Source organism: Pristis pectinata, chromosome 13 (assembly GCF_009764475.1).
Source record: "Pristis pectinata isolate sPriPec2 chromosome 13, sPriPec2.1.pri, whole genome shotgun sequence".
Lineage (NCBI taxonomy): Eukaryota > Metazoa > Chordata > Chondrichthyes > Rhinopristiformes > Pristidae > Pristis > Pristis pectinata.
The window spans coordinates 20,583,605-20,605,505 of NC_067417.1; the positions used below are offsets into that span (position 1 = coordinate 20,583,605).

The 21,901-nt window shown below is 36.7% G+C and overlaps 1 protein-coding gene across 1 annotated transcript in view; it reads left to right on the forward strand.

Annotated features, from left to right (window-relative positions):
* LOC127577465 (polyamine-modulated factor 1-binding protein 1) overlaps window positions 1–21,901 on the forward strand; it is a 135,714-nt gene that overhangs the window by 40,738 nt on the left and 73,075 nt on the right. The window contains exons 5-8 of the mRNA XM_052028690.1: window positions 1,843–1,989; window positions 5,037–5,204; window positions 12,843–13,010; window positions 17,670–17,753. Coding sequence (XP_051884650.1) covers window positions 1,843–1,989; window positions 5,037–5,204; window positions 12,843–13,010; window positions 17,670–17,753 — 567 coding nt within the window. The remainder of the gene's footprint in view (window positions 1–1,842; window positions 1,990–5,036; window positions 5,205–12,842; window positions 13,011–17,669; window positions 17,754–21,901) is intronic.

A 21,901-nucleotide genomic window follows, 5' to 3' on the forward strand; every position in this document is an offset into this window, starting at 1 on the left:
TTTAAATCTCATGTTCTCTTTTTCTTTAAGTATTCTTGGTCAATGCCTGGTTTAGTTTGTTTGCAATTGAGAATAAAAACAGTTGGGTGACAATAAACCAGTGAATAATGAGTTTAGCTTGGAACACTAATTGATGGAATGTACAATCTCTTCTTAAGGAAATTGTAGTGTATTCATGACTTTTGTTTTCCTATGGGCTAGGTAATAGCCTGCAGTCTTTACTTTTGATATAGCTTCTGGTTATTGCAATTCCAATAATTCATAAAAAGCAATCAAGTTTTGGTAAAAATTTCATTTTGATAACATAAGCATGAATCCAAAGAGGAACTGAAATGCTTCAAATAATTTCCCACCTGATTTAAGGTGATCTCTGCATTGAATGAATAGTCTGGATGAAAAATTGTACATAAAAATCAGGCTGCTGATTCACTATGATCCATCTATAGTATCAAACGAAGTTTAAAATATACCCCCGATCCTCCTCTGTTGGCTTTCCATGATAGTCTTTATATATTTCCCCTTTGAAAAATCTGCTCCTCTTTGACATACACCACATGACTCCTAACTGTTCTCCATTGTCTACCTGACCTTCAATTTAAAATTCTCATCCTTGTTTACAAAAGCTCTTTACAATCTTCCACTACATTATCCATGAGTTACTGTGGGCAGGCACAGTAGCATAGTTGTTAGCATAATGCTTTACAGCGCCAGCGACCCGGGTTCAAATCCAGCCACTGTCTGTAAGGAGTTTGTACGTTCTCCCCGTGTCTGTGTGGGTTTCCTCTGGGTGCTCTGGTTTCCTCCCACATTCCAAAAGACGTACAGGTTAGGAAGTTGCGGGCATGCTATGTTGGCGCCGGAAGCTGGTGAAACTTGCGGGCCACCCCCCAAATCACTACGCAAAAAGATGTATTTCACTGTGTGTTTTGATGTACATGTGACTAATAAAGAAATCTTTATCTTAAATCTTATTCCCCATGAGTTATTCCCCAGCCTTGTATCCTGTTCTGTATCTTCATCTCCTTGACCTTTGGTCTTTTATGCATCCCTTTACCATTTGTTCCTATATTACGCTGGAAAGCGTATAACTGCTTCAACCCTCCAATGTATAGCTTATCCCCACTACTCTCTTTCTCCCTCTAGACAACTATTAACAATATTATTATATATCATATATTTTTCTATCAAGCTTTTTAGTTGGCCCCAGTTATTTTGCTCCATGACTTGCAATTATTTGCCCTTCTATTCACTTTGTGAAGCATCTTGAGTCACTTTTAGCCTCAGTGCAATGCAAGGAATTGTTCTTATTAAGGGACAAATGATCTGCCACCTCATTTTAGGATTAAGGAAACATAAATTAGCAATTTGTCAATAAGACCAGTTGATCTAAACTAAAGATTCATACAAATCCTCACTGTATTTTGGGTGTCTGAGATAATAACAAATAATTAATGAACAGTAAGCTGTGCTGAAAATACAATTTTGAATGAAACTACTTTAAAGAATCTAACCTTTTGAAACAAAGGTCGTTAACTGCTTATCAATATGTTTTATTAATTTTTTTTAAAGTTTTAAATTTTAAAAAATAGTATTTTATACATTTGAATCCTGGAAAGTGTTCTTGGTCTACATGCCTTATTGAATATAAAAGTACCATGTTTTAAAATCAGCAGGGCTATTGTTATTTCTTAAAACTTCAAGTTACAATATACATTGAAACCTTTATTGTTTAGACTTCATAAGCATGTGAATACATTAGGATTCTATGTCCTGCTTATTAAAAAAATTTCCATTGGCAAAAAAATAATTTGAGATTTTTCTCATTTTTTTCCTATTCAATAGGTTTTTCAATTTGAGATGCAGATGGAGCATCTAAGACAACAGCTTAAAGCATCAGAGATGGAGAGAGAGAACAGTGATAAGGCAATCCAGAACTTGGAGAGACAGCTGCAAGAATATAGAGCACTCCATCACGAATCCACAAAGGAGGTCTCTTTTATATTCTAAGCTATATTTGGTTAAGCTATATCATGGTCTTTTCCTGTATCCATCACCCATATGAGGAGAGGTGTAGTCCCATCGCAGCTCACTGAAATACTAAACAAGTCACTGAAATATTGAATAGACATAAGATAAATGGAGCTTTTGTTTCTCCTGAAAATTCTAATACTTAGAAAATGAGAAAGTCAAGCTTACCTGGTAAGCAAATCCGAAGAGTTTTTCCATTAACTCATTGTTTTAAGTTTAGCCATTATGAGAACTTCCAGACATATAATCAGAAATCAATGGGAGAAGATAGTTATGATGGTCAATATCAGGAATAAAATACAGAAGGTCCAATAACTGCTCCAAGAATTTCATTGACCTCATTGGTGTCGTGAAGGTCAGTGAGTATATCATCAAATGCCATCTCCTACCAACTGTGCACATTACATTCCCTCAGGTACCTGCCACCAATCTCTCTCTGTCAGGACTTACACCGAACATTCATGTGCTCCTCTGTATCTTTGCATGAATATCACAAAGATTGCATAGTGCCACTTATTCAAACACAACAGCCACATTGAGAAATGCACATTAAAAAATTTCCTTCTGTCTTCCAGAACAACTGGCACATAATCACAGGTAGCCACTATCACATGTGTGATCGTGTGAAGTTTACCTCATTTTAAAAAAAAAATCATGCTTGCTCTAATTGGCGAAGCCAGTGCTGAGACTGAACCCATTGAAGTTGACAATAACATCAGTCCTAACCATGATGCTCATGTTCCATTTCTCCTTTCCATCACAATCTCTTCTGATCTTCAAGCTTTTAATGGTATAAGCATGCACTTCTTGGTTTCATCCATTTCTCTCACTACAACATGCCTCTCACCAAGAATTGGTAGGAGAATGAAAACATGCTGCATTTTGATTTAACTCTCTTAGTCACCATTTCAGATGCTGTTTGTAATTCATTGATTAGTTTAGAGCTGGTCTTTGCACATGGTAAGATAATTGAAAAGAAGTGACCTACATTGAGGGCAGGGAGAAGGGATAGCGTAGGTGCTGGCTCCCTGGAGGTCACATTTTAGTTATGCTCGGTGTATAATGACTTGATGGCCTGCTCTGTCAGCGGTATGATGTTTGTTCCTTGTGTTTCCAAGTATGCATGAACTATACACTGGTCTTATACGATATTTTGTCAGTCGATGCTCTTGTCACCCAATAGGTTTGTGATGCCACAAGTATAAATAGCACAATGGACTGCTGAACATTCCAATGAATGTTGCCAGAATACTGGCCTTTAATCTACGTGAAATGTTGTACATGAAAATACACCAAATGGGAGTTGTTGTTCAGTGCCTGTAAAATGGCAAGCTTGCATTCAGTGTCACCCTGGACTAGAGGAAGTTCTCTAATTTAAGCAAAACCATTGACAGCTTCACATGCTCCTTCTAACAGAGATCAAAATGCAATACTTTGCTAACTCCAGCTTCTGGGATCCTGATTCAAAAAACTCTTGACCACAATGATCTTAACAGCTACTGGTAATGATTCATCCCACTCCAAACTTGCCTGAGGATGGCAGATTTTGCTTAAGTGTAGATGCTATCCACATTGTTCCTCACCGAGATTCTTACCTGAACCCTCTGAGCACGTATGGTCTCCTTCTGAAAGTCCTCTCCCCTCCACACTTAATACCATATGCATGGCAGGAAATACCAATCATGTTTCACAATTGGTTTTGCACATCATTTTAATTCAGTAACAAATAAAAGATTATACCTTAGAATCTGTAGGTCTGGGCAAATTGTTAATGTTAATTATCGCCCTGAGAGTTCATCACTGACATTACTCATAGCCCTAGTAAGAGGGCTCAAAGTCAAACATCAAAACAATTGACCCACAGGAAAATGGCTTTAAAGTTCCAGCATTTTGACCTAAAAAATGTAATGCAAATAAAAATGCATATTAAAGTGACACTGCACAGTAGGCTCATAGCAATTTTGTGCAAAGCCATAGACTAATATTCTGTGATATCCAATAACTCTGATACATGAGGTGCAAGTATGAACATTAATGGGAGGTTTACAAGATGACTGTGGAAGAATTGGGTAGACATTTGGAGGGCAGTCATGAGTGAGAGTTGAGAAGATGAAGGGGTGTGTATATGGGAGACAATTGTGGGATGCTAAGGTGATGATCAGTAAGGAGGGTGAATATTTAGAAGATAATTGGGCAAGGGGGCAATTGAGTAGGGAGGGAGACAATCACTAACTGTGTTTAAGCTAAAGGAGGAAACTAACTGAAGCCAAAGGATGTCTTGGAATTCCTGGCACAAGCTAGCGTAGGATCAGGCCCTTTAATTAACACTTTTTCAGTGTTCAGGGCCCAAGCCATTCACAGGCCTTTTAAGCATGGTAGAATTTTGCATGTAATGTCAAATGAATATTGTACACTGATGTCATTGCACATTTCCAGCAGCCTTAAATGATTAGGTTTTTAATAAAAAATTTTGTGACCTATCCCACTAAAGTGCTGTGCTATGCAGTAATGTTTCTAAGCTGCTTGGGCTTGCAGTTTGTTCTTTTGTAACACATGAATCTGCTTCCAAACAATTACTTTTCTCGATAATCCATTGAACAGGAGTTAACTGCACACTTTCCAGTGCCCTATAGTTTTCTTGCAATGTCATTTTGCATTCTAAATTACATTTGAACACAATCTGGAACAATCATTTTGTAGGCCCTCCTTGTGCGATCCCACTCATGTGACATTGCAAATGGAAAATGTGATTATGTGTGTCTTATATGGGGGAACCCCTTGAAGGCTTATCAGGTTCACTGGTTGCATCCAACTATGTATATTAAGAAATAGGCATAATATTTTTTATTAGTAATAGTCTAATGTGTTTTAACTGTAAGAATGATAAGTATATCTTACTGTGCAATATTTTCATCAAGTATTTTGGTTTATTTATACCCAAATGTTTTCGTTTTCTTGAACCTTGCTGGTTGTCTGAATATCATGTAGATTGTTAATCTCTGTTGTAGGTGCATCAGTGTGAAGATACAATCAGACAGTTGAATGCAGAACTCTTATCTATTCACAATACCCAGGATTCAGTTGAAAAGAGATCAGCACAAAAGGAGGAGACGATATACCAGCTGCAAGATGAGATTCAGACTCTACAACGTGAAGTCTTAGAGCTCCAGAGCAAGGTAAATCCACTTTGCTGTGATGGTGCAATATATTCTTCAAGTAATTAACAGTGGCATATGTATACATTTGCTAATTCAAGCCAGTACTTTTTCTCCACATTTTGATAGTTACATTCTTTTGAATGGAATAATCTGGCATGAAAAGCTGCTTACCAAAGATTGCATTAACAATATTATATTAAGCATTTTGGCAGGGGAAAATTACAGTTATAGAAAACTAACTCCTCTTCAGTTAAAAATAAATGCTGAAATCACAAACTTTATGAGAGGTCCCCGCCACTGATATTTTGACTGGCATCCTACATCAGACTCCTAATGGAGTTCAGAAGTTTCCTTGGGTTCCCCAATAACTGGGGAATCTACTCACTTAATCTACAAGTTCAGCAACTCCCTTCATTGCAGTGGAGAGGAACAGTTGTGAAGTGAGAAGAGTTGAAAATAATTTACACCTTTTGAATTAATTGAGTTAACTTAAACATTTTTTTAACAAATAAACTTTAATGATTTTAAAGGTATGATTAATTTTAGCTTTTGAATATTCCAAAATATTTCCAAACATTCATACTCTGACTATTTTGACAATTGGTAAGCCTTTGCATGTGATTTATCTGATCATCAAACCTTTTTCCTGGGAATATCTGCTATTTCTGACTGGAAGGCTATTTATGACTGGAAGTTCTGCCCCAGTTGAGTGTGGAACTAGCAGCTAAGGGGCAGTGGGAACAGGCATTTTGTCAATTTCACAAAGTTCCGGGCCATAGTGATGAGAATATTTATAGGATCTTTATTTTTCAATTCCTCCAAGTCCGTTTGTATTGTTTCAAGGTAGTAAAAGGTGATCCACCTAAACATCTCTGTCTGTCACTTCAGCAGACTATGAACAGTTTGTTTCCAATTGTTATGTTTGAGCTAATTTAGGTTGGCTTGTGTACTATTTCTTTGTTTTACAAAATCAATTCCCTATTATCCTGAAACTTGCACAGCAGTTCATTCCATGCAGCTGCATTCCATTCCATTCTGTACTGTGAAGTGTTTGATGTTACTTTTTGTAGAATATAGCAGTAAAATAATTATGATAAATTCCCAGTGGGTTGATGGTGAAGAATGTATCAAGACTAATGATGTTGTCTGCATCAAAAATTAGGCATTTCTTTTGTTTGCAGTTGGGAATATAACATTGAGCAATATACTTCCTCAGATTAAAATGTGACCATTAAATAAGAATCTCGTAATCAAGAGTATTCTATTCCTATCCAAATCTGAATACATTTAATACTGCATTGATATTGGGGCAGTATTGTTTGATGTTGGGGTGCACTGGCCTGGTGATGGTAAATGAATAACCGTATTCATTAAGAGAAGAAGGCTAAGTCTGTTTAGAGTCAAAATGCTGCCAGTATGACACCTGCTGATTGAAGTCAGAATCATGTCAGGCCTCCGAGAAACTCAATAATCTGATATTCGAAATAGCAGCTCCACATAATTCATGGCTTGATAGAACAGGTTTTCTTACTGGAAGAGCAGACCTACTCATAAAGATTTCAACATTTCCCTGTTGGCTAAGTATAAGTGCACAACCCAGTGCCTTAATAATTTAGATGATCCTTACTGGACAAGCGGCAAGAGCCAGCCAAAATATCAGATTGCTCTATCCTGGTAATTAATAGTTTGGGAACATTAACTTCTAGCAATAACATTTGAAGCCATGTAGTTCTCCAATACTTGATGCTACTGCGCCATGTACTTAATACTTCTGTGAGCTCCAGGTAAAAGTATTTTAAGAATAAAAACTAAAGAGTTAGCTGGGTTATTGAATTGGACCAATTAAAAACTTATTCTATACCTTATACAATGTAAATATATTTGCATAGATGCATTTAAAAACATGGAAGCTAAGAAATTTGATTTCTATTTATTTTAGGGCTGTAATTGAAAATGTATTTTTGCAAGGTTGAAACATGATAATAACCATTTCTCGGTTGATTCACTCACTCCAGAAATTTGATCAGGCACTTTCCCAGCGTGAGTCACGACGTTTGATGGCACTACCCCCATCAGTACAAACCTTTTAGCCAACCCTACTGAACTGCCTGATTCCCTGACTATCTCTATCTCCTGATTCTGATCCTTGATTTCCCTCAATTTATCCATCGCTGCTACTGGTTGCTGCTGAAATTTGCTGCAGGAGACCCAATGTAGTGTGCCTTCCATGGTGCACATAAATTTATGAACCATATTTTCTTGAACTGAAGCAATAGATAAAAGTTTATTTCTGGGCAGTACGTTCTGTAAGTTGAATCTACAGGAAAATAAGTCTGTGTGCTTCTAGTATTTGATGTCTGCTCGTTTGCCACCTAGAAAGTAACATTTATGAATTCACCCTCAGCTGTTACTGCAAATGTGCAATATATTAGCAGCAGTGTATTGTACATTATTTCTAAAATTTACTTCCACTGAAGTCAGTGGAACTGAATTTCAAAAGCAGAGTCATATGCATTAAATCCACAAGACAGTGGCAGATGCAAGTGTACAAAGATAAATCTCTCCCCTTAATTTTTAGTTCAAAGTGTCTTCAGAATGGAATTGTAAAGTATTTGGCAGAAAAAAAAGGTTTATAAAGTCTGATAAATCTTTATTCTGACATTTCAAAAAAAAGCTTAAATCCAGCTATGTCCAAATAGATGTGCATTACTTTTTGAGAAAATTGGTTGATTTTCATGCATTTTTGATTAGGTATCTTGATTGTATTTGCATGACCTACATCTCTGAATCTGAAAATCTTATTGGATTTGGTTAGTAGATTGATATGTCTCATTTATTAGATATCCCATATTCAAAATTTGACCAAATTTTATAGGAAATGACCTACTCTTTTAAAAAAAAATGTAATTAGCAATTATTAACTTGAAAATGAAATTACCAAGAGTTATACAACTGTGCGCAACTGGCCTGTGGGGGTGGGGGGGGGGGGGGGGGGGGGGAGAAGGCAGCTTGTAGCATTACAGTTTTCTTTAGAAGGCAACAAAATATGATAACTTGAGTTTGCAGTGCAAGTGATTAAATGGTTGGAATACTCAGATGAAAGGCATGAGGCTCTTCTAATAAATCAAGCAAAACAGCATTCATGAAAATCAAAAAACTGCAGATATTAGAAATCTGAAACAAGAAACAGAAAAAGCTGAAAATACTCAACGCACAAGGAGCAGACCAGGCCTTTGGCCCTTCAGGCCTGCCCCACTCTTCATTATGGCCATGGACTCAACTCCTCTTCTGTGTCAGGTCCACCAACCCCTCAATTTCCTGATCTTTCAAAACAGTTATCTACCTGTTCTGTAAATACCTCCAGTGCTTTTGCCTCCACAACCCTCTGGGGTAGAGAATTCCAAAGATTCATCACCCAATGTAAGAAGAAATTCCTATATTCTCCAGTTTTAAGTGCCTACCCACGTGTCTTGTAACTGTGTTAGTGGGGCAGTTAGAAAGGGAGAATACATAGAAAGGGACAAAAAGTTGTGAAATGCAGGCCTGTAGGATATGCCCAGCAGGCCAAGCAGTGTTAATGGAGAGAGAAAAACTGAGCCTATATCATAAACAGATGACTTACAGCAGGCAACAGGGAGCCCTGAATCATCCCTGAGGCCTGAATGCAGATGCTCAGTGAAGCTGTCATCCAGTTTGTATTTGCTTTCTCATGGAATACAGAAACTAGAGAGCAAGTTCATTTTACTGAATATCAACTCCTATTCTTATCTATTTATTGCTTTTATTAGATTACACTAATTATCATTTATATCTTTTCAAATAGTATTTTTAAAAAATATTTTCTTATTGAATAATGTTCAAATTCGATTAAATAATACTGTGTGAAACCATGTAGTGATTTTCTTATCTTATTAAGTTTATGTATATTTACATCTTTACCATGGCAATTATTACTAATTTATGGATTTACCTGGGCATTTGATTTCCTGAGGAGATACTGAACCTTCTGAATACACATCTATTAAAAGACTGGAGTGATTTAAAAAAAACAAATTAGCAGCATCTGTCCAGTGTGTTTGCTGGTGGCCTTTAAGCTTTGATCAAGATTTATCTGCATGCAGAGTATAACAATATCATAATAGGAAGAAACTGAATGAATGATCTTTTCTATTTTGCCTTTTTGATACCAATGTCATTTTATAAATGCAGCAGCAGGTGTGTTTCACTTGTAGAAATATACGACAAGAACTGCAAAATTGGGTTTCTCTTTTGCACTATTTATTTATTTTTGTAACTTATGGTAATTTTTGTGTCTGTCTTGCACTATACTGCTGCCGCAAAACAACAAATTTCATAACATATGTCAGTGATAATAAACCCTGATTCTGATTATTGTAACGTTGCCTGAGTCAACAGATTTAAAGACAAATCTAATATTATATTGCATGATGGGCCTGATCATATGGCCTACCAACCAGAGTTGGCAGAGTTGCTCACTGAACTGCAGATCTTCAAACCACCTGTTTGCTGATGAAGCCAGCTCGTTGCTGGGAGCTTGAAATTTCCCAGATTTTGCATTTGTGGGTGGCCTCTGCTTTCAATGGCTCAGGTTCCATTGGGGTTTCTCAGCACACCTGGATCACTGAATGATAGATTACCTCTGACTAGGATAAATTGTGTGGTCGGGTTGTGGGGAGCTATTATTGCTGTTCCACATACCACTCCCATTGACTGCTGAATATGTTGACACTGACTAAACCTTGCACAAAGCATCTGTGCAATAGCTGTCAGAAAATGCAGAGCTGTCAGATAACAAAGCAGTCAGTGAGTAGCTCTTGAAACCAAGTCACACACAAGCCTTTTCACAAATGATTCTACTCAAAAGTCTTTCTTATAGCTTGTTATTTTGGCTGATGGGGCAACTGCTGCAAGGAATGTCCATCACTGCAACAGGTGCAATCCCAAAGTAATCATTGAACATTACATTTCTGAAGGCCAACAGGCACAAAGTCCATTAGACCTTCCTGCATCTTAAAGTTAATAAATCCAACTTTTGGTTCTGCCCCTTTCTGCATGTGATCCATCTGCCCGAGACCAGTAGCTTGGACCAGCACAAAGGCAATTGCAGATATATGCAAGGTAGGCTTCTGAGGTAAAAGCAAAGGTAGATTAAAGTTATGTAATAAGTGACAGTGTCCTTTGACTTGAGAGGTAAAAAGTGTTGATCCCCACAAACACAACCACACCCTCCCACCCCCCATCAAATCAGAAAATGTTTTTGTTTCCTCTGCACTTCTGTAACTGTGTTTAATTAGCTACATACTGAATAAAACAAAATAAGTAGAATGTGCAAGCAGAGTATACATAATTATCTAGGTGTTGCCCACTCAGGTTGTTCTGATATATGCATGAAACTTTAAGCTGAAACAGAAGCTCGGTAGTACTGTTGAACTATGAGCTATTTGAAAAGGCTGTGGTCTCTGATCTGAGACTCGTCCTAAAGGCCACAGCTGACACCAGAACTTTTTTTTTGTGAGACATGACAAGTAGAAGATCATGCAGGACATAGAAAAAGATCATTAATCGGTCTTCAATTCTTGGCTTTTAAAAAATTATTTGGGTGGTTTGTCAGCCTAGTTACGTGCAAATAAAATTGGAGTAATCCCTTTTACTATTAAATTAAACTATTTAAATGAATGTTTTGTAGATTTTAAACAGAGAAGAGAAGCTGTCTACTTTGCAGAGCAGCAGAGAGGATTTGCAGCATCAATATAGCAGTTGCTATTCTGAGGTGAATGTTCTGATTATTTCATGCTGACTAAGTTATTAAATTGAGTAAGGTCAATTTTCTTCCAATTTTGGAACACATTGTTGACATTAAGCTTATAAAACAGGCCCTCAACAAGTTAGCTTTTTATAAATTATGCCCTAGCAGTATGCTTTAGAGGCACCTCTGATTTTCAAAGTATTATTTTCTCAATTTCTTACGCAAGTAATGGATCTATCAATAAGATAACCAATCATTGTTAAATAGTAGGACTGTCCTCTGATGTGAATACTTGTTCTCTACAAACTTCGTTTGGATTACACATATTTTTTCAAGCAGTGTCCTTACAATCATTTAGAAGAAATGTATGCACCTGCATCTGAAGAAGAAGAACTGTGGTTTATATTTTTACACCCATTCATAGTCAAAGGATGGAAAATTTCAGAAAGGCTAATTCCAATAAAAACAGGAACATTTTCATATTTGCGTACAGAAATGATGAAATGTAAGAAATGAATGTCAAGCTTGCAGTACAAGCCTATGACTGCACTTTTAGTCATTTGGCATGATGTCCATCAGGATTGTTCCTGGCTTCAGATATAAAGGAAGTACAGTTGCAGTTACACGGGCATGATATAACTGCTTGTTAAAAGCTACGTTCTCATGACTCTGCCATCTGTCCTGTACCTGGGAGACAGGCATGATAATCAGCATGAAAAATGTAACTGAAATTGAATAAGTATTCGACAAGCTGTTAATATTGTATGAGATGGCATAAGTGTGAATGTTTCATGATGTTGCATGTCTTTGAATTTGAAAAATGTTTATAAGTTGTTTGAACTTTGTTCTCAATGCAGCATGCAGTCCAGCGGGGTATAAAATAGGTACCTAATTCAAATCTGTCCTGTTCATCTCATGTGGGTTCAGTTACTTTTGGGGCTTTTATATCTGTTAACTCAACTGCTAAGTTATGTTAATATTGTGATATTCAAGGATGATATTAAAACTATTTTACATTCTTCATAAAATTGGTTAATGAACCTTAATGGAAATATAGCATGTTTAAGGTACTCCTCTGATACTTCAGCATCAAATAAAAAGAACAAAAAAGTTTGTCAGACCTTATTATACTGTTAGCATAGGATTTAATGAAGAGCTAATTTAGCAATCATTTTGTTATGCCAAAACATGAAGAATATAATTTATCATGGCTGAAGAGGAAAAGAGTTGGCAGTTAATTTTACTGCACATAAACAAGAATGATTATCATGATAATAGTGAGTTCATCAGCTCAATTGTTTATCAATAGATAGAAAAAATAAGTATAGCATTACATGGTGATGCATCATTAAAGCTTCCTGCAATCTCATGAGGTGATGAGGCCTCTTTAAATGGGGTACCATGAGAGCACTGAGAATTACCACAGAAAGAGTCTCCCATCATAGTCTGTGTGGGAGATGTATTGTTAATTAAGTAAGGCATTTAGGTTTTCCTGAATAATATTCCCCCTTGTAGATTTGAAATTTTGAGCATTGCAAAACTTTATAAACATCTATGTTGGCAGCAACTTATAAGCTCGTTCGGTAGGTCTGTAGAAAACACAAATCTGTTTCACTGATGCTAGACTACAAGTTTATTTAGGTTTGCCTGAAACATATGAACTGTACTCCTTCAGTTCTTTAACCCTGGAGAAACACACCAGTCCCAGCAGCCACAAAAAAAGAGAAAGGGTTCAAGGTATCAATGCCATAATGTAAAATATACCCCAATTGGAGTATAGTGTTGTTTTGTTCCTGTAATGACTATGTTATATTTGCATTTACATGATAATTGGAATAAATGTTATGATTGGTAATGTTACGTATGAATAGGGTATTTATTGTTTGCAGCTGTTGCGCAAAGAAGATAATCTGGAAAAAGTGAAGAAAGAGCTTGAAGCTGCAACAGAAGAATCAATCCAACGGGCACTTCAACTCTCCAACATTACTGTGGAAAAGCAGAAGCTGGACATAGACTTGACCGTACTAAGTGAGAAACACATAGTCTCTCAACAAGAGGTATAATAATTTTCTTTTTTATTAAATAATCCACTAGTGACATTGGTACACTCGTTGCTCCAATATTTCTGGGGAAAAGGAGAGGTAAAAATAGTTGAATAACCCAGCAACTCATGTTCATGGAGTTCTGCCACACAATGGTTCTTATTTGGCTGCTGGTAAAATGGACATTCTGGCTCACTGGTAGAAGACCATGACTGGGGCTGTCTCTAGCTATTAGGAACTGGTGGTGAGAAGAAAGGAGAAATGCATAGATTGGCAAAAAAATGGAATACAATCATCAGAAGTAAAGAGAGGCCATGATCATCACTGCAAAAGAACAGAGAGAGAGAGAGACAACAAATTGCAGAAAAAGAAGGGCCAGGATATTGCAGCAGGATGAGACAGGTTGCCAAGCTGGAGTCAGGGTTGGACTGAGAAAGAGCCTGTAATCCAGGCAGAAGAGATGCCGTGATCAGGGCAAGGGAGAGACTGTGAACAGGGCAGGGAAGGAAGCATTTCTGTTTTACTAAGCTGTCAAGGGGTACAGAGAAAAGCACTTACTTTCTGAACCATACAATCCCTGACTTCTTTACCACCAGGTTTACTGACCCCGACAAGTTCTGTGCAGCAGCTGTACATTTTAAATTGTGTTCCCAATGGCATGGTGGAAGTGATTTTAAAAATGTTAATTAAGTATCCTGCCATTCCACAAGACAGTTGGCTGCACTGATATCTGCTAGTCATTAAAATGGCTGTGGATACCCTAATGTTGAGTTTCCTGTATTTAAATTACTAAAACCTATCTCCTCTCCTCCTATTGTGGGGATTAGGATTAAAATCATTGTTCCTGAAAATATATAAAATATAACATTTGGCATTTGGTTTACAGTTTATAACTCCCGTGTTTTCTTGCTTCTGTTGGGATTATGGAAGTAATGTTTTTAGTAAAAGCTAATGAACCTAGATTAATTAAAAAGCTGTGAGGAAATTATACTAAAATGATGTTTTTGTGATGTAGAATCCACTAACTCTTTAGAAATTTTGAGAAACTAGGAAACTGCATTCAAATTTCTAGGCCATTGTGTGGAAAACTTTGGAATGTTCTGACAAGATGGTGCTATGTATTAATGAAAGCAAAGCAAATTTTTAATGCATCTTTTATGTCTTCAAGATGTTTCAAAATACTTTAAAGCCAACTAATTATTCACTTTAAAGTCAAAGATGTAATGCAGATTTGCATAGCAGTATCCATAAACAGTGATAAGATAATAGCAATAAAATAATATTGAAATCTGCTTCAATATTATTGCGTGAAAATTATTTTTTTCTATATTCTTGGATCCTATTTGGTTCTGTAATAGTGATGAAAATTTTAAGGCTAATATGTGCATTTATAATTTCTTTTAAACATAAATACAAGGAAGGGTTTGGTGACACCCAAGAAATACCTACCAATTAGTAAGATCATGACCACTAATTTCACAATGTACAATTTCTTAGTGATAACACTTCATGTAGGATGAAATCATAAATAGGTTGCAATAAGTCTTTGAACTGAATATTCAATATATGTATCTATAGCATGTTCTGTTTAAAAACAAATTAAGATTTATTTTCAAAAATATTGACTGGCTTAAATTGGCTTAAAACATACTTTACTGTTGATGCAACCCAATAAACATTTGCAATGTTATAAATTTGTTTTTGTTAAGTCAAACCTGAGGTAATATATTCATTTTAATAAATTATTTTTAATTCAATTAGGTCTCAGTACTTAGGTTTTACAAACTGATTATAGGATACTGTTAGAAATACATTAAAAATAAAGATAATTGGCCCAGAACTTATTCTGACCAGTGAGCCACTAACTCATTTATCATCTATTCCAAAAGCCCATTCGTACCTGGAGTGAGTCCACCGGAAACCTGGCTTCTAGCTGATTTGCTAGCCTCTGTGCAGGGCCTTTCACAGCACAACTGGCCCTTGGTGTTGTTTTGATAGCTGGTTAAATCTTATCCTCCTGCCCCTTGCCCTCCACTCACGTTTAAAGGCTGTCAAGGGGGTTAAATGTGAATGCCCACATTTTAAAACATTCAAAATCCATTAGAACGTCTAAAATACTACTTTAAAATTAAAATCCTTAAAATTAAAAAAAATTAAAAAATACTAGAAAACATTAAACTAATTAAATACATTTAAATCAACTCAATTAAGTAAGATGGAAACTTTCTTAAACCTATTCACCTTTTTCCAGCTTTTCTATAGAAATCATTAGGCTCACTGGACTTGTTTCAGGTTGACCTAGTGCAGGTTCAACTATAAGCAAATTTCCTGGGTTCAGTTCTGCTGTCTCTCACTGATCCTCATGAAGAATTCAACAGCAAAATGGCAACCGCTTGTCAGCAACACAGAACTAGTGGCTTCCAGCAGAAGCCCAGATAAACTATTTTAAATATAATTCAAAATAATGCTTTGTAAAAATGAAAAGAAAACTAATCAAATTGTCATTAGAAGTGATTCTATTTGGAAAGAGTGCACTTTTCCTTTATTATTGTAAGCTTCTTAGAAAAAGTCTGATCAGCTCAGTTTAATATTGTATCTGTAGACTTATAGAATAGAATGTTACTGAGCCTTAATTTTTTTCCCCAGTAGTTTTAAGGTGTTGTAAGTATATGTGTTCTAAGGTCCAAATGCCTTTTATATCAATGGCCTAGAGAAGGGGCAGAGTGCAAGGTGTCCAAGTTTATCCATGATATGCAAGCAGATAGGAGGGCATACAGCGGCATGCAAAAGTTTGGGCACCCCTGGTCAAAATTTCTGTTACTGTGAATAGTTAAGTGATAAGAAGATGAACTGATCTCCAAAAGTCATAAAGTTAAAGATGAAACATTCTTTTCAACATTTTAAGCAAGATTAGCTTATTAATTTTGTTTTGTACAATTTTAGAGTGGAAAAAGGAAAGGAGCACCATGCAAAAGTTTGGGCACCCCAAGAGATTTGAGCTCTCAGATAACTTTTACCAAGGTCTCAGACCTTCATTAGCTTGTTAGGGTTATGGCTTGTTCACAGTCATCGTTAGGAAAGACCAGGTGATGCAAATTTCAAAGCTTTATAAATACCCTGACTCCTCAAACCTTGTCCTAACAATCAGCAGCCATGGACTCCTCTAAGTAGCTGCCTAGCACTCTGAAAATTAAAATAAATAATGCCCACAAAGCAGGAGAAGGCTATAAGAAGATAGCAAAGTGTTTTCAGGTAGCCATTTCCTTGGTTCGTAATTAAGAAATGGCAGTTAACAGGAACAGTGGAGGTCAAGTTGAGGTCTGGCAAGATCAAGAAAACTTTCTGAGAGAACTGCTCTTAGGATTGCTAGAAAGGCAAATCAAAACCCCCGTTTGACTGCAAAAGATGTTCAGGAAGATTTAGCAGACTCTGGAGTGGTGGTGCACTGTTCTACTGTGCAGCGACACCTGCACAAATATGACCTTCATGGAAGAGTCATCAGAAGAAAACCTTTCCTGCGTCCTCACCACAAAATTCAGCGTCAGAAGTTTGCAAAGGAACACCTAAGCAAGCCTAATGCATTTTGGAAACAAGTCCTGAGAACTGATGAAGTTAAAATAGAACTTTTTGGCCACAATGAGCAAAGGTATGTTTGGAGAAAAAAGGGTGCAGAATTTCATGAAAAGAACACCTCCCCAACTGTTAAGCACAGGGGTGGATCGATTGTACTTTGGGCTTGAGTTGCAGCCAGTGGCACGGGGAACATTTCACTGGTAGAGGGAAGAATGAATCCAATTAAACACCAGCAAATTCTGGAAGCAAACATCACACCATCTGTAAAAAAGAAAACTGAAGATGAAAAGAGGATGGCTTCTACAACAGGATAACGATCCTAAACACACCTCAAAATCCATAATGGACTACCTCAAGAGGCAGAAGCTGAAGGTTTTGCCATGGCCCTCAAAGTCCCCCAACCTAAACATCATTGAAAATCTGTGGATAGACTTCAAAAGAGCAATGCATACAAGACAGCCCAAGAATCTCACAGAACTAGAAGACTTTTGCAAGGAAGAATGGATGAAAATCCCCCAAACAAGAATTGAAAGACTCTTAGCTAGCTACAGAAAGCGTTTACAAGCTGTAATACTTGCCAAAGGGGGTGTTACTAAGTACTGACCATGCAAGGTGCCCAAACTTTTGCTTCAGGCCCTTTTCCTTTTTTGTTATCTTGAAACTGTAAAAGATGGAAATAAAAAAGTAATCTTGCTTAAAATATTAAAGAAATGTGTCATCTTTAATTTTATGTCTTCTGGAAATCAGGTCATCTTTTACTTGCTTAGCTATTCACAGTAACAGAAATTTTGACTCGGGGTGCCCAAACTTTTGCATGCCACTGTATTGTGATGAGGATATTTGGTCTCTGCAACAGGATATAGATAGGTTGAGTGAATGGTGAAAACTTGGCAAATGGAATTTAATGCAGGAAAGTGAAAGGGTAAGAGGATTTGCCAAGCAAACACCACAGCCTTTACATGATTCTATTAGATTAGTACAGAATGATCCAGGTGTTCTTGTGTGCAAACTGCAAAAAGATGCCATTCAAACTTTTGCTACAAATCTGCAATTCTGAAATGTCTTTAATGAACATGACCAAAATTGTTTGCTTTATGACAGATTCACAGCAGGGATCAAACTATTCTGAAGCTGAAATCAGAATTAAAAACTGCAGAAGAAAACTTGAGAAATGCAAAGGAGGAAGTAAGTGCTGTAAAAGTTATTTCTCTGGGCTGCTTCTGGTGTCACCATTTTAGCCATTGTTGAAGGACCAATGATTCAGGCAACTTGTGGTCCTTTTCTAAATAGCATGGGATAGGCAAAGAAATAGAAAAATTGGGCCAAATTAAGCTCTAGGAAATGCTTTGTCAAGCCCTAAAGGTGATCAAACAATTCGCAGAAGATCTAAGTGCCACATAAAAGACTGGTGTACAAGATAAAAGCTCATTATATTGGGCAAAATGTGATTGCATGGATCTGAAGACTGGTTATCACAAAGAAGACAGAGAGTCAAAATAAATGGGTCTCTTTCAGGCTGGAAAGATGTAAGTCGTGGACAGCCCTGAGGTCCTGATGCAGGATCTTGTCCTGAAACGTCGACTGTCTCTTTGCCTCCGCAGATGCTGTTTGAGCCACTGAGTCCATCTAGCAGTTTATTTTTTGTCTGACGATCAGTTCTTGGCTGTCAATTATTTGCAATGTATATTAATGTCCCGGAGGAGGATGCAGAGTGCAAGGTATTCAAGCTTACCCATGATACGAAAATTGATAGGAGGACATATTGTGATGAGGATATTTGGTCTCTGCAACATTGCTATAAATAGGTTGAATGAATGGTGAAAACTTGGTGAATGGAGTTTAATGTGGGAAAGTGGAAGAGGAATAGAGTAAGAGGATTCACCAAGCAAGAACCATGACCTTTATTTGCATGATCCTAACAGAGGAATGCAGAACAATTCAGGTGTTCTTGTGTACAAACTGCAAAAAGTTAGGTTTCTATATGCAATTCACTTGGCTAATTCCAGGGATGAGAGGTTTGTCCTATCACATGGTTAAAGAAATTAGATCTATATTCTTTGGAGTTCAAAGGAATGAGAGGTGATCTTAATGAAATATATAAGTAAAGAACTCACTAGGTTTTCATTCAAATTGTTGCTACAAGTCTGCAAGCTTGCAATGCTGCCAACTTGTTCCAATAGAAGAAATTACACCTGACATATCATCTTGTTCTATACTCAAATAACCTGTACCCCTATTCCCTGGTCCAAGCCTACCTGTCTTATTCAGATTTACCTTGCCACTTCACTTAGTTCAGAGGTTTACTATCAAAAACAATAGTTTAAAGTTACTTTAGATACTGATGTTCCAGAGCTATAATCCATTGATTGATCTCAGTTTCAAAGCGACTTTAACTTTTCTATTAAATCAACAATATTCTCATCAACCTGCGTATTTGCTGGAAATCTTTGTTTTTTTTAGTGAAATGATGGGTTCTAGAACTGACAGACCGTAAAAGCTTTTTGCCTCGTGTTGTACATTTGTGATTTTATTTATTTATTTGTTTATTCAATTATTCATTCATTCAATCATTACTAAACCGCATTTGGAAAGCTCATTATATCCCAAGGGTCTGTTTCTAAAAAAAATACATGCATATGACCAATTTATAATTATTTTTTTGACCAGACTAGAATGCTGACTCTTAGTGGTAGGAGCATTCAGAGAAAGAAGGTGTTCTGAAGAAAGCCTGATCATTTCTAAGTTTGATTTTCCACAATAAAGATGTGAGATGCTGTGAATTTTGGGCAGATTTTTTGTCCACCTCAATAAATACCTATTTTTGATTTCATCACTCTGTTCTGCTTTCTTTGTGAGTTTAGAATTGCTTGTGCTAAAGTTTAAACACTTGTATCAGTGTTTGCACAAAATAGCAGACTGGTAGATGTATGCACTAATGTGACTGACCATTGTTTAGCATACAGCTTGAAGAACATAGTGTTGAATACTTCATCAGCCTTTACTTAAGCTATTTATTTTCTTATTTGCCCCATCATGTTTTGAAAGGTGTTAGTAGCCTTCTAAAATATTTCTGATAGTGAATTGTAATTTTCCCAGTGTGTGTTCAAGGAGAAATTACTATAAACAGCAATATTTCTGACATTTAAATTGGAAACTAGGTTTATTATTGTCACGTACCAAGGTACAGTGAAAAACTTTGTTTTGCATGCCATTCATATCATTTCATTACATTAGTACATTGAGGTAGTATAAGGGAAAAGCAATAACAGAATTCAGAATATAGCGTTTTAGAATCTTAGAATTTAAGAGTAGAACTATTATAGTAGAAGTAATGAGTAGATCTGCAGAGAGCGGCTTGCAACATGTTGACACGCTCCGACGCCATCTTGCTATTGGCATCTGTGAAAAGAGAAATAGGTTTATTCTTGATAGTGAGCAAGTACCATCATCAGAATCATTTACATGTTGCGTACTCTTATTAAATGATATTTATTCTTGCCTTTTGTTGTGATTGAGAAGTGCCCATGTTTCATTCATCAATGAAAAACCACAATCATTGTTTGCATGATTCAAACAGAGGGCTGGAAAATTGTGCAGTTTAACCAGCGTATGGCTAAACATTTTCTCGATCTTGCGAAGTTGTATTTGAAACTTGTGTTTCAAGGAGGCATTGACCATTTCCAACAAGAGAGAATCTAACCATTTACCTCTGACATTCAATGGCATTGCCATCATCAAGTTTGCCATTAATATCCTGGGGGTCGCCACTGACCAGAAACTCAAGTGGACCAGCCACATATAAATATAGTGGTTACAAGAGCAGGTCAAAGACTGTGGTGAGTGACTTACCTGCTGACAACCCATGGTCTTTTCACCACCTACAAGTGAAGAACTTGATGGAATATGCTCCACTTCCCTCAATGAGTGCAGCACCAACAAATCTCAAGAAGCTTGACATCATCCAAAACAAAGCAACCAACTTGACTGGCACCCCATCAACCAGCAAACATTCATTCCTTCTACAGTGGCTATGGTGTACACCATTAACAAAATGCTCACCAATTACTTATCTAGGCTACTTCAGCACCTTTCACTCCAGCAGCCTCTACCACTAATAAGGACAATGACAGCAGGCCACCACCCTCTGCAGATTCGTCTCCCAAGTTACACAGTATCCTGACTTAGAAATATATTGCCATTCCTTCGTCATCACTGAGTCTTAATCCTGCCCAGCAGAACTGTGGGAGTATCTTCACCAGAAAATTTGAAGCAATTCAAGGAGGTGCCCTGCCACTGCCTTTTCCAGGGTTTCAGGAATCAGGCATAATTTCTAGCCTTGCCAGAACTGCCCAGATCCAAAAAATAAATATAAAACAAAATTACCTTTGTCTGTTGCTTCTTGCTTTAGTGGATCAATTATAGTTAATTTCAGCAGTTTCCTTATTGCATGGTTCAGCATCTATTCTTTATTGCCAAATGCGTATTGCAATCCTTTTTAAGTGCATTGTACTTTATAAAAATAATAAGTTTATGCAGTTAAACTAATTCATACAACTAACAAACTATTATTTTTATATTTCTAGCAATAGTTAATGATGAGCCCATATAAATAAATAACATTACATGTGATTGCCTGTTTTTGACATATGATCATCTTTTAATCTCATAGTTTTGCCATTTTGGGAAAATTCTGATTCTCTTTCATTTATTTGCCAGTTGCTTGTAATTTAAAAATTACATCTATATCATGTTTCCTACCTTACCTAAGTTTAAGAAAAGAGGTACAATCACAAGCTGGCTAATAACTAAATCAAAAATCCCTTAGTTGAAATCTCAAACCGCAATTTTAATCTCACTACCTGGTAAGAATGGGCCAGGTTTGGATTGCATGTCAGTGAGAGGTAAAATTAGTTGAAATGCAAAACATCATCTGATCTAAACCACCTACAGGTTAATGCTAATTGGAACTTGCCTTTCATTGTATCTATGCAATTGGGAACAGTTTGTTTCACTTAAGAATCACAAATTATGATTTTAATGATAAACTTGATAAGCAAGCATACCCACACTGGTTGAGATTACTGAAAACATTATATTTGACTGTATTTCCAGTAGAGGAAAATGTGCAGGTACATTTGCTCATTAAAGGAATCAAGGGATATGTGGCCAGTGTAGGAAGGTACCATTTAGGCAGAAGGTTAATGAATGACCTAGCAGCCTTCTGTTCTTAAGATCTAATGTTCCAATTCTTATGTTCAAATAACTAACATAACTTCCTTAAAGTTACCCATTTTTTTCCATGTTCCCTTTAATTGACATCATTTAGTGGAAGG